This window comes from Rhodnius prolixus, unplaced genomic scaffold, assembly GCF_049639745.1.
Source record: "Rhodnius prolixus isolate KJV_2025 unplaced genomic scaffold, Rpr scaffold_3, whole genome shotgun sequence".
Lineage (NCBI taxonomy): Eukaryota > Metazoa > Arthropoda > Insecta > Hemiptera > Reduviidae > Rhodnius > Rhodnius prolixus.
Window position 1 is genome coordinate 20495497 of NW_027411603.1, and position 14127 is coordinate 20509623.

The window sequence follows — 14127 nt, forward strand, 5'->3', positions numbered from 1 at the left end:
GAGTGTGGCTGCGATGTTTTGAATAATAAATAATATTCATAATAATAACTTTTCAATAAAGGCACAAGAAACTTAATAATATACAATAATATATAATAATAATACTTTATTTATACAAGAAAACCCAAAAGTGACCATACATAATATTTATGTCAACAGCTTAAAGCAGTCTTGACAGTTACAATAGAAATACTTTAGTCATAGATGTTGGTAATTGTTTATATTAGAAAACTTTATGAAATTATATTATTGCTCCTGAAAATAATTTCGTCAAAACAGATATGTTGGGTTAAAATAATTAGTTATTGCTGGCATTTCTTGCACAAAAAAACTTCGGGAAATCAAAAATGCCTTGACAATAGGCTCTATTTAAGGAAGTAATACAATCAAAATCATAAGCGAGAATACTTTATAATAGAAAAAATAATAAAATAGAATACTTCTGCATACAAATACGTATTTGTAATTATATAATGAATAAGCTTATATTCCTTTAGAAAACCCTAAATAGTTTAAGGTTACGTTGACAATATCTGGAATATTTTCAAATAATGTAATTCATTCCATTCTCCCTGTGCATGGGCGGCATCAATACTTTGTTTTGCAGCTAAACTTGTTGCTTTTAGTAAATCCATGTGTTTATTTATGAATTCTTGCCACTGTAAAAATTATTCTTTAAATTTTTAATTGCAATTAAACTTTACTAACTTTCAAAAATTAAATATTCGTACCTCTTGTATTTCATCTTGATAAATATAATGTTTCACAGCACTGGCTAAATAACTGCGCATTGCTTCAGCCCTCTGAGAATGACTGTAAATAACATTGTTGCATTAGTTTCTGATTTGAAGTGACAAAATTAATTTTATAACTATTACACTAAAGTGAATACGACATCAATGGGTTTATTGACATCAACGCTGTGTACAACACTCACATATTACAAAGCAAACGTTTTTTCTGACAAAATGCAGGGCATCTTCGATCATTTGCTCCAGAGCACTTTAGAACGCTCACAAAACAACTACCCTTTTCTTACCTTGTCAGGTTGAAGGAAATCTAATTTCCGATCTCCATTTCTATCAGCATCCGTAGCACATTTGACTTAAAGCTGGGCTGGCGAAACGAAGTCACTATCTGTGACTTAATGAGAATATGGCACATGGAATCAAGTATCTAACATTTTAAAATCCTAACACAATAGTGAGCTATTAATAAATAGCTCTAGATGAACAATTATTTCCGCTAGCTAGGTGTGCATATTTGTTTGCATCAATATTAATATTCCAATGAAAACAGAATTCCACATCATTTAAAAAATTTTTTTTTAAACATCGAATGTGTTCCAATTTGGTATTAAGTTAACTACTGCGTTTTAAGCTGCCCATGAACCTATTACTAAACTATTTTTCTCTAGACTATAGCATAAGAAATCTGTTGCATTATAACCGTCTTTGAGGTTTTTTTATTTATTTATTATTGTTACTGCTGGATCATTAGCGCCCCTCTTTTTGTAGTCTTTTCCCATTTATGGCTATTCAATCTGGGATAGCATGTGTTAATACAGATTAAAAAAATTAAATAAAAATATGTCGTTATTCCCTGAATATTTAATGAAAAAAAATTATATTACTATTTTTGAATTTCCCTGATTCTTCTTTTCAGAAAATCTGTAGCAACATATGCACCAACTGGTTGAGAAACAACATTCGCAAAAACAGTCGCAGAATCTTGACGCCTTATTCCTGAGGTTTCTTGAATTGACCATTCCAGAAATCTGTTTTAAAAAAAGACAAAAATAAAACAAAAATTTATAACATGAATTCAAAGTAACAAATATTTACGCAAGATGGGCATCCAGGTTCTACTACTAGCGTATATTTTGTGGCTTAAATTTTTAATGTGAAAAGACTTTTTCGTTAGAAAATATTTTACCTGCTTAGGATCCATACATCTCTTGAACATCCAAGAGCTCTTAAGATGATTCTCTTTTCTGTGGGATAATTGCTGTTCTTATATCGTTCCCACAAGAAATTCCAAACTTCACTTCCACCAAGTCGAACTGCAGTAGAATACACTGCACCACGTACATCAGTAGGTATGCTAAATTGTTAATAATATGTTATTTGATTCAAATTTGCTAGGCCATTTTTTTATCAATCTACTACATTACATGGTTACTTATCTAGCTTACACCTTCGTAATGTAACTACTTATATTTAACTTTAGATAACATCAGACAATTTAATCATATGCCATACGACACATCAAAATATTTACAAAGAAATTAATTTTAAATTGAGTTTTCTCTTCTCACTGAAAGCAAAACGTTTTCAAAATATAGCGTTACACTAGTAATAGGAAAAGCTATCTCCTGAAACATTTATAATAGAATTGGAGCTATTTCGTTGAAAAAAGAATTGTAGCGCGTCAGTCAGTAATACAGTGGCTGGTAATGTGTTGGATTTTCTGGCTCAAGAAAGATTAGATCCAAGGACTGATTAAAAAGGCTACTGCTACACAAGTCTATTTTGTTCCCGTGTTTAAAGCATTTCCTCGTATCATCTCAGTTTGTTTGTTATTACGAATATAATGAGAGCCTCCTGGGTAAAACTTGTAGACATGCAGATAGAAAAATGTACCTATATTTATATACGTATATGTATTGAATAAAGTGCCTAATCTATTCTTTTCTTCTCTTTACCCAACTTGTAGGCACTTCAAGGTTTTTCTAGGTACTCAAGCCCTTTGCAACTAAACGCTACTGAGCGCCCTGATCGCCATTCTGAGAATCCTGATCAACCAGACTAAATAATGTTGCACTCAATGCCAAAGACGCCATTGGTAGGTGTGAAATTGGAGATTAAACGCCAGGATGATCTCGTGTATATATAACCATTAATTACACCTAAGAAGTTTAATGGAGACCCTCTTTGTTTGCATAAAGGAATAAACTTTCAACATTTTTAGAACGGATTATTTAATTGCTTAGAATTTGTGGGAGCACATAGTTATTTCTTTGGATCAAGTTTTGAAAATGGACCTGAGTGTGTCAAAAACCATCTGATAGGCTTTATCAGCAACCTTTCTATCAAGTAGCAGGCTACTGACTTGTCATTTCAGATGAGAAACCGTCAATTACTTTAGAGCTCAGACGAGGTGAGAAGGCTCCCGCCCACCAAAGCAGGCTAACCCCATATCCTGAACAATATGATAGATGCTTTCTCATAATTCAGCCTCACTTAGGATTAAGCTGGCTTTTTATGGATGGATGCTTTTCTTATTGTTTTACATCTTCCAATTCTAAAACTCTGGCCAGCATCTCCACTGACTTTGATTTGGCTGAAGCTCCTTCAATTCGTAGTTTATTTTAGTACATTTGGATGCAATGCAAACCCTCCAACACTTCATAAGTCACACCATAGAATGCAAATCTAGCCAATCGGAACATATCGATATCAAGTTATAGGAGTTTTTCCCTTGTATGCTTCTTGATGTCGTATCTTCTGCATTTACGTATTCTCTCCAAATGTACGCTCAGTCGGCCAATATCACCCAGATGATGAGTTCTCATAAATTGACGTCCTGATTTCCGATACGGCTCTGACCACTTGGCTCATTTTTTTTTTTATCGGTTGATCTTACCTCCGACAGGCCAGCCTCCGCGCCCTCTAATCTACATTTTACTCAATCTGTTTTTCTCTCTTGGACCTTTTTCATTAATTTTGAAATGATTCTTCACTTTGTCATGACCCTTTTTTAATTATGTAGTTCTAGCGATTGTTTTTACATGAACTAGTTTTTTTTCAGCGTACTTTTGAGGTCAGAGAAAGTTGTGTTAGTTTCGTACCAGAATATTTTTAATGTTTGTAAAGAAATGTACATTTAGTTTATAATTTTCTTAGCTGATTTAAATCTCTGTAATTATCAGTGTAAGGGCGTATAAGAATCGTAAACAATCACCTTTTATAGAAATAACGAAAAATATTAGTTATAATCGGCTAGTATAAGTTCAGCCCCGTCAAGTAAGAAGTTCAAAAATCTGCAATTGAATAATTACAAGACTTACGGGTTGTTTGCATCTGGTGAAGGATCATTCTGCCATTGCTTGAATAACTTTAACGCTTGGGTACAACACGTTTCAATATCAGAATCACAAGCCCACTCTGTTATTAAAGCATGAATCCGAGGATCGTCTTGCGTAGCTAACAAATTATCGTATCGGGCATATATTGGTTCAATTAAAGATCGTATGTAAGTCTAAAACAATAACTTTTTAAATTAATTTTTTCAAGATGTGAAGCGCAATTCTTAATTACCCAAGCGGCTACAGTTATTTCCACTTACCTGAAAATTTCCATACATTGGAGTCCTAATAAGCATGTGTCCTATCGCCTCCAGTTGTTGTAATCCAATCGACAATGGTACATAACTGGTTTCCCTAGTTAAATATTTAGCCATCTTGAATGACAAAGCATAGTCTAACTCTCCTTTCCAAGCAAGATCAAATACATCCAGCAATAAGTTAGCTCTGTTCGATGGAGGGATAATTGTATAGTCATCGCTATTCAATGTTGCAATGATCATTTTCCAGTTTTTATTGTCATACTTTACTCTGTACAAACCTATAAATGAATGAAAAATATCAATTTTAAAAAACTTAAAATTTAGGACTTGCTCTGTATTGCAACTAAAAACTTCAAATAGATATTCACATTCAAAACTCTCGCTAACTGCTAAAACTCTTCGTACTAAACAGATTTGGTCTATCTGTCATGATGATCTACTTTAACAGTGTACATTATAATGTAATTTGATCGACTTTAAAAACCACCAAAATTTAAAGTTCCATAACTCATTACTTATTATCACTAAAACATAGCGATTTTTACCAGTTATAGAGCAAACATTTAGCTACAATTGGGTAAAGAATTCATTGAAATCTGAGCAATACGAAGAGAGATATAGCAGTTTGAAATATGATAGACTTTAAAAACCACCAAAATTTAACCTTCCATATCTCATTACTTATTATCACTAACACATTGCAATTTATACCAGTTATAGAACTAACATTTCGCTACAATTGGGTAAAGAATTCATTGAAATCTGAGCAATACGAAGAGAGATATAGCAGTTTGAAATATGATAGACTTTAAAAACCACCAAAATTTAACCTTCCATATCTCATTACTTATTATCACTAACACATTGCAATTTATACCAGTTATAGAACTAACATTTCGCTACAATTGGGTAAAGAATTCATTGAAATCTGAGCAATACGAAGAGAGATATAGCAGTTTGAAATATGATAGACTTTAAAAACCACCAAAATTTAACCTTCCATATCTCATTACTTATTATCACTAACACATTGCAATTTATACCAGTTATAGAACTAACATTTCGCTACAATTGGGTAAAGAATTCATTAAAATCTGAGCAATACGAAGAGAGATATAGAAGTTTGAAATTTGATAGACTTTAAAAACCACCAAAATTTAACCTTCCATATCTCATTACTTATTATCACTAACACATTGCAATTTATACCAGTTATAGAACTAACATTTCGCTACAATTGGGTAAAGAATTCATTGAAATCTGAACAATATGAAGAGAGTAAAATGCCAGTCTATACAATAGTTGTATTCGAATAGCACTTCGTTAATGAAAATCGGTACACGCGTCGATAATTTGAAACGATTGCCATATTTTCCCTTATCAGGTGTAAGAGCAGAACGTCGGTTTAATGCTACGTAGGGGGACCTTAACCCATTCACCCTGCCAAATTTTATCAATATCGGGCTAAGATTTACAGAGTTTTTAGCAATAATAATTTCGGAGAAGGCCTTATATGGATGGAGCTAACTCCTCACTTATTGAATGTACAACATGTCAAGTCCCCCAAAAGGCACATCTACATAAAATTCCAAATCGAATGACACCTTATTCATCAAAATCGGTTGGCTGATTTAGGCGCTATGTTGTACAAAAAAGGTAACAAGAAGAAGATTTTCTGAAAATGCCGTTTTTCCCCATTTTCGGCATTTTTTTTTTCTCGAAATGTATTAGATGTGGGTAGTTGCAAAAAATTACTGTTATAAAGTGAGATTTTCTCTATATTTTAACAAAAATTTGGAATTTTTTATTTTGTAAAATAAAAGAAAAAAATGGTCAAAGTTGGATGTTTTTCAACGTTACGGTTTTTCGTGCACTTTTTGATGATCAACCCTTATACAACTGTCCTATCGGACAGTTTTAATACTCATATGAAGACAAAAGGCTTTTAGTTTGTATTTTGTAACATGAAATCTATTTTCATGGGTTTCTGTGGAAAACTTCAAACTTTGTTTTCCTCACTTTTATTAAATTAGTACACATTTAATAAAATTACAGTCTTTTGAAAATGTATCACATCTATGAAAGTTGCAGTATGGGAAATCCTTTTAAGATTTCTTCCTTTTTTTTCATTAATATACAAGGGTAAATAAATAGAATATAATCCAGCATTAAATATATTTGATTTAATTCTTTTGTATTTACCGCAAACTTCGAGGTTAAAAATAATCCAATCTTCTGGTTTAACATCAACATTGATTACATCATTCTCATTTTTAAGCCAATGTTTAGTAGATTTATTGGCGAAATTTCGTGAAGATAATGTTGTATATGTTAAAGGTATCCACCAAATTTGTTTATTATTTTCTTCATTACCTGTTTTACGGAGGTAATACCTCTCCTAAAAAAATGAACATAATTAAGCAAGGTGTTTTTAAGAAACTTCTTCCATAATTTCATACACACAATTACTGCACTTTTCTCCATTCTCTTTGTCTTTCTTTTTTTTTTTTTTTTTAATCACTCAGAAACTGTGGAATATAGTACTAGGGATTAAAATTTTTTGAAATTAATGATTGATATTAGGAACAAGCTGACTGGTTAATACAGGGAACTCATTTGGAGAACCTGGCTTCAAGTCGTGCCTGCCCTTAGATTTTTCAGAAATAAAATTTTAATACCAAGAATTGTCTAAGAAATCTAATGGTAAAAATTAATAAAGCTATTTTTAATCAGGATAACAGTATCACAGTTATATAAAATATAAGTACATATATTTAAAAAAGAAGAAGAAAAACGCCATAATGGAAATAACATTTCTAACGATTAATTTTAAGTAAAAATAAAGAGAGGTTTATAATTAGATATTCCAAACTTAAGGGAAGGAAAATTTAAAAATTTAACTTAGGTTTCCCCAGATAAAAAAGAAAAGGATAACTAACTAGAATCTAATTAGAAGCAATTGATATAACAAATAATCTGCTTAAAGAAATGAAAAACATTTATTACTTGCGACACAGTCACTGTTCCCTTTTCATAATCTCTCTGAACAGTAATGAGAGGATAACCTGTTTGCAGTGTCCAAAAATCCATCACTTCTTTAACTGACATATTATTGCATAGAGTACCATCTTTATGGGCTCTATCGGTTAAAGCTTTCCATAAATCATCTTGGGCAGCATTGCCGTACTTATGTTCAACAAGGTAATCACTTAATCCTTGCTGAAAGGATTTCCCAAGAAAACTATTCATCATTCGAATAATCATTGCACCTAATACAGAACATGAAATTTTAAGAAACTCGAATTATCTTTGAATAAAAAAAACAACAACAACAACAATTTTGTCTCTTATAAGAAAACCCACCTTTCTCATACGATATAACATCAAAAATCTGCGCTATTTCTGATGGATTACAAATTTCAACTGAAACTTGATGCGAAGATTGCAGTGAGTCCAAATAATACACAAGTTCCACACTACTTAATACTGCTTCATCCAGAAAATGCCACTCAGGGATTAACTGTGAAAGAAAACTGGCCGTAAGAAATAAAAAATAATCTGAATGCAGAAGATTCAACGATTTGATGAAAAATATGCCTAGAATCTAATTCAAGTAACGCAGATTACTTCAGATTTAATCAGATGAAGTAAAGCAAAATAAATAAAAACCACTAACTTCTTCAACTCCCATATTTCCAAGAAATGTGGCGAATCCCTCCTTTAACCATAGATCAGTCCACCATTTCATTGTAACTAAATTACCAAACCACATATGAGCGATTTCATGGGCTATAACAGAAGCAATTGATTCCTTATCTGCAATGGTGGATCCTTTTTCATTGTATAGTAACGCCGTTTCTCTGCAACAAACATTATTTCAAATAAATTATATACACATTTTCTAATCTGAGGTGCTCGGAGCTTTTTCTAGTGCAGTGCTTCTCTAGTTAAAAACAACACATCTATCCCGGACAGTGAACTGTAAGAAGCTCCGGAAAAGAAAATCTAAGGGCTTCTAGATGGATTCGAACCCGCGATCTCCGCATTGGCAACCAATATACTCCAACCGATGAACAAATTCCTTTATATTAATAAACATTATTATTTTATTCGAATCTTACAACTATATTTGAATAAAAGTTAATACGATCTTTATATTTAACGGATAATCGATACGGATTAGATAGCAGGGCAATCGATACTGTAGTCATAGTTGTGCCCGAGCGGAGCATGAGAAAACAGAGTCATTGCTAAAGAGTTAGGAGTTAGTAACTTATGTTACTAGCGAGTATAGGAGTCTTCTATAATATTAGAAGTGAATTGTAAGTGTGGAGACAAATAAAATTTGAATTTCTTTTAAAGTGAATATTCAATTTACAAAATAATTATTTACGAATAAAATAACTGCACTAATAATTTTATTAGTTATCACACAACTTTACAAAAATAGAATAATAAACTCATAATCTAACCTAACAAAGTAGTAGGGATTTTCCCAAAAAGTTACAAAATAGGGGCATTTTATTGATTTATTATATTAGTATACGTGTCGAATAATTATTGTAATTATTATATGGCGAAATATATAATAGGGACTAAAGTGCCTTCTTTTAATCGCAGTCGTACCAAATAAAATTAAAATTTAAGTCAAGAGCCTTCCAATAATCTTTTCTTTTAGTGAAATGTTTCAGTATAAGAACATTATGAGCTAGATCAATAATGAGAATATTTCCCTGTATTGTTCCAGTGCATCTCTACTGTTAAGGGTTCTGGTTTTTGGAACAGCATTCCAAGTCTAGAATATAGCAGGATCTGGAACTGGAACTTTTAATAGTGTCTCTAGTGTTCAGCAAAATGTTTTCCTGGATTTTACAGATGTTCCTATGTCTACCCTCTAGAAAGCGCTAGATGTTAAACTCGCTAACATAAAGTAAACTCGGAAACCTAACCGACCTTAAGAATTGTTTCTTTTCTAAACATTTAGGGAGTATTTCAAATTTGACTTCTACCATTTTTGTTTGTGAAGGCAACATAGTTTAATGATCTCAACTTTAAGTCCAATATTAAATTTTAAATAATACACATCAACATTGCTGTTTCATTATACTATAAGTAAGTTTCAAAACATATAGTGGCTGTTAACTAATATTAATAAAGTATGAGTATGAAAAATATGTTATGTACGTAATGAAATGTAATATAAAATATAGTGACATGTATTACAGCCGCATTTATAAAAACCATTTATGTAAAATTAAAAATTAAATTACCTAAAGGTAATCAAGCCCCAATTTTCCATGGCACCAATACTAAAATCAGGTATAGCTATTAAATCTAATTTAGGCAGGGGATATTTAATATTAAAGTATTTTTCAAAATATGCCAATACATCCGGTCCAAATGTTGCCGCGAAATCTATCTGTAATTAAAATGTATTTATTAAATTCAGAGAAAATAAAATCTATAACCTACAAGCAATTTCAATTTAAAGCTTCTAAATAATTTACTTTTTTTTTCCTTATCCCGCGACAAAGGCATTTAGCCACTTTCTGTCTTTCATACATAGTGGTCATGCCCTGTAGAGCCGGGCACTCGTTCAAATGGTTAAAAATCATTACGCCGTCATTGCACAATGGGCAAATCGGCGAGTCCCGAATACCTAACTTGTGGAGGTGTGTTTGTAGATAGCAGTAACCTGTAATTCCTTGGAAGAGCACGGCAGACTCTTTTCTTGGGGGGCCGGCAGGTATCTTCTTTTCTAGCAGTGTTGCCCACTGCTTTCCAGCCTGCTCCTGTATTCCTCGTGCAATTTCCCCATTATGTGGTTACCTATAACTCTTTTAGCCGATGCGTAACACACTGCGTGGTCGAGCTGATCACATTGACTTCCCTGTTTCGCAAGGCTATCGGCCTGCTCGTTCCCTGGTAATCCACAATATGCCGGAATCCACTGGAAAGCTAGGTGCTTCCCTTCTATAAGTATTTTTTCAATCATTTCCTGGCACGCTCTTACATCAGCGGAAACTCCACTCTGAGCTCCCGTTACGGCTATTAACGCTGCTTGGGAGTCACTAAGAAAGACTACTTGGTCCAATTTCCTTTCAACCACTTATCTTAGACCTATCAGGATAGCCCGAATCTAAATAATTTACTTATAACAGCCACATTTTCATTTGTTACTGAATAAAAATATAACACAAAAAAATTCATTTAAAATCATCGAAGTTGCTTGGCATACCACTGAGAGGTAAATGATTCATACAGTGGAAATTATATTAACTAGAAAGTTTTTTAGAGTGAAAATTGAAAAATTTGCTTCCAATCCTAGGCTAAATACCAAGCTGTCTTTTTTGAAATCCTTATGAGAGCTAACGTAAAAAAGGTCCAAATAAAGATCTGCTATTTAAGAAATAGCACACAAATTGCCTTCGTTAATATCACCGACTTAGTCAAAACTCAAAACTCCTTGTCTTTGAAATAGATTATTAAAACTCATTATGCCAAAAAAAGAGCTCAAAATTATACCATTCGCCTTAGAAAAATTTTTAAGGAAAACCCCAAAGAACCATCGGAGAGCGTTGTCTGATGCCTTTCAAAACAAAACTTTAATTGCAAATATTTAAATTTTTTATATTCCAATGTAAAGGAATTAGCTAATGTTTTGATTTATAATAAAATAGATCTAGCATGTCTATGGGTGAAAAGTATCAAAAACGTGATTTGTAAAATTGAGTAAAGTGGATTTATTTGTAAAAATTTATCCATTAATAATTCGAATAAATAAGTCGCACCGCCAGGCAAAAAGATACCCTTGATACGCCAGGCATGAGATCAAAATTTTAAGTTTTTTTCTAATTAAAATAAAATTTATTATATTTCAAAGTATTATCTGAACTATTATAAGTTTTTTCATGTTTATGACAGAAAAAGTGAGGAGTGCAATTGTATTTCAGATTGATAATATGAAAATCAGGTATTTCAGCAAAAGGGATTCTAAGAATGTATTTATACTAATTCAATGTGCGTTGTTTATGAGGATTGTGACATAAATAAATGTGGACATTACTTAAATAATATTAAAAAAACATCTCAAAGCTTAATAAAATGAAATTTGTAAACAATAAAACCTAAAAAGTAATCGAAGTTTTTGAAATAACAATTAAAATATATTAAAAAGTTTTTAATAAAACCAAACCTGATCTAATACATCACTCCTAGCCCAAACTCTGAACTTAATTTTGTTTGATTTTAAAACAGCTTCTTTATAACCAATATCTCCAATTACATAAGACACCAGGTATGTTGACATTGGTGTAGATTCTTTAAACTCACTCCAAACCCAACCAGCTTTATTGGACCTAAAGCAAAGCCAAAATGATTATAATTAAAGTAGTCTTATGTAAAAATAAAAATAAATAATTTCAGCGTATTAACTAAAATGTATTTCATTCTATTTATGCTAAGGTAAATTTCCTTCATGACCGTAAATATTTTATAATCTGAAAATAAATTGATTTTAAGCTTACATTTGGTAACGCTTTATCATTGGCATGTTACTCAAAGAATTATAGGTTTCTTTATGCCCCAACTTGATTGTAAATTTTGCCTTCATTGCCGGTTCATCAAAACAAGGAAATGCCTTCCGTGCATATATGGGTTCGAAGTGCGTAGAAGCCATCCATCTCGTAGCATTATTAGCACTTTCCACGTAACTACTTCTATATAAACCAACTAATCCAGTAGATAAATTACCTTTAAAAGGTATTCTTACCAGATATGATCTGTTTGAATTTAAAGTTTTCTCTAAATAAATGCGATAAAACTGTGATCCAGGAACGTATACTTGTTCATTAATATGTAATGTTTCGGTGTTTTCACTAAGTGGATATTCTTCAACGAGTACTTCATCTTCTGATATAATTAAATCAGAACTGTGGACGGTTATGGATTTTGTAGCATTTAAACACAGCACCTAAATTTATTAAACAGAAAATTTAAAAAATATGAATTACATAAGATTTTCATAAAGTATCATTTTTTTCAAATAATTTAATTACTTCATTCCCAAATTTATTTATTTTCTATTATTTCATTCAAAGCTAACAAAAGGCAATTTTCTGGCAACTATATGGATACAAGAGCTCTATTTACTAAAATAAAACATTTTAAATAATATCAGTTTAGTAAACTAATCTTAGAAATACCAGAACTACTCAAAATTAGATTACTAGAAACCAAATTAAGACAAAAAGTTTAGAGAATGGTCTCCTCGCGTAACGCGCCTGCTATGGTTGATTAACAATGTAATAACACTTAATTTATTAACATCATTTAAGAGACAAAGCCCCACTCCCAAATCTCCAACAATTTCTATCTATGGAGGAAATTGTGTCGCTGCCCACGCTCTCACTCGGCTTTCCAATCTAATGTCGATTAAACTATATGCACACGATTACTTTATGGTCAATTCGGTTTTTGCAGCATAAATTTGTAAATCATAAAGAATTGGGCAATAAATAAAGAACTTTCATGATGTTTCTGACTGCAGCAGCTGAAGCACCAAAAAGTTCCTCCATTCTAGAATTAGCAAACACCTCTACAGCCTTAACCAAATTAAATATAACATTTAAGCAGTACAACTACCGTTTAGTACTGTTCGCACACTGATTCACCAAAAAATGCCTTTCAATGACCAAGTGATGCAGACTATTCAAAGGAAGATGTTTTAGTGGAGGAACTCCTGCATAAAATAAAATCTTGGTAAAATGAATGTGCACGATTTTCTTTGAAACAGGACCGGTTAGCCGGCATTTGCCTTAAAAAATACATTTTCATTTTTTTGAGAGTTAAACTCTTAATTTGCAACTAAACCGACTAATTTTACTAGTCATAAATGTGCTGGGATAACAGCCAAGTGAGTATATTATAATGTATAATGTACTCACTCAAGGAAGCCCGATCGTCTAGGTTTATAACTAACCTATAACACCCAATAACTTTAAATTACATTTCTTTACATGAATTTGCTTGACAAACAAAATCATCATAATAATTACCTTAATCGAAACAGTTCCATTAAAGCAGAAATGAGGTTCATCTATATCCACCACAATTTCTAAGTTGTAACTCTGAGGCACAATATCCCCTGTCAGTCGGAACTGCTCCATTGTTGAAATCGAAAGTACTAACAGGTTAACTATCAATCCCACAAATGTATAACCTATCAAAAGTAAAACCAATTTCCTCATTATCAAACACGACACCAGCGCGTCAGTTGGACTTGATTGAAATTTATTTTAAAATAAATTTTAAATTAGTTTTTCACAGATCATACGAAGCAGAAAAGTTTTGATTAGCGAAGGCAGAAATTATAAACATTCTAATATAAAGTGGGTAGATCTTAATTGACCTAAGTAGGGGAGTATAGTTATGTCACCACGAGAGATGTGCCAAGAATGTTTAATACATTTTGTAACTTTTTGTCTTTTTTTAAATTTAAGGCGCCGTTATCATCTGAGGTCATTAGCGCTCGCAGCTTTTTCGGCAGCAGGGGGGGAATTCAGTACGCTAACCACTGGGCTATTTTTAGTGTTTTTCTGTTTCAGACAATACTGTCCATCACTGGTCAGTGAACTGTAAGAAGCTGAAAGGAAAAGAAAAAGATCTAAGGGGCAGGAGCCGGATTCCGCGTTTGAATCCAGTATTCGCTAAACACTTAGCTATTCTTTTCCCTCGCATTGAACTATTGGGTTGAACGGAAAATAATGCAGGATTTTATGT

General features: G+C 32.2%; 1 protein-coding gene across 1 annotated transcript; it reads right to left on the minus strand.

The window, feature by feature from the left end:
• Nucleotides 1-91: 91 nt before the first annotated feature.
• Nucleotides 92-13726, minus strand: LOC141452168 (aminopeptidase N-like). Its single transcript, XM_074124072.1, has 14 exons — nt 13404-13726; nt 11874-12319; nt 11543-11705; nt 9618-9766; nt 8024-8207; nt 7711-7867; nt 7354-7616; nt 6550-6745; nt 4348-4625; nt 4070-4260; nt 1936-2103; nt 1634-1777; nt 732-813; nt 92-659 (listed from the first exon to the last, which is right to left on the minus strand). Exons 1-14 carry the CDS (start codon nt 13593-13595, stop codon nt 519-521), a joined length of 2754 nt encoding a protein of 917 aa, XP_073980173.1. The 5' UTR covers nt 13596-13726; the 3' UTR covers nt 92-518.
• Nucleotides 13727-14127: the final 401 nt, after the last annotated feature.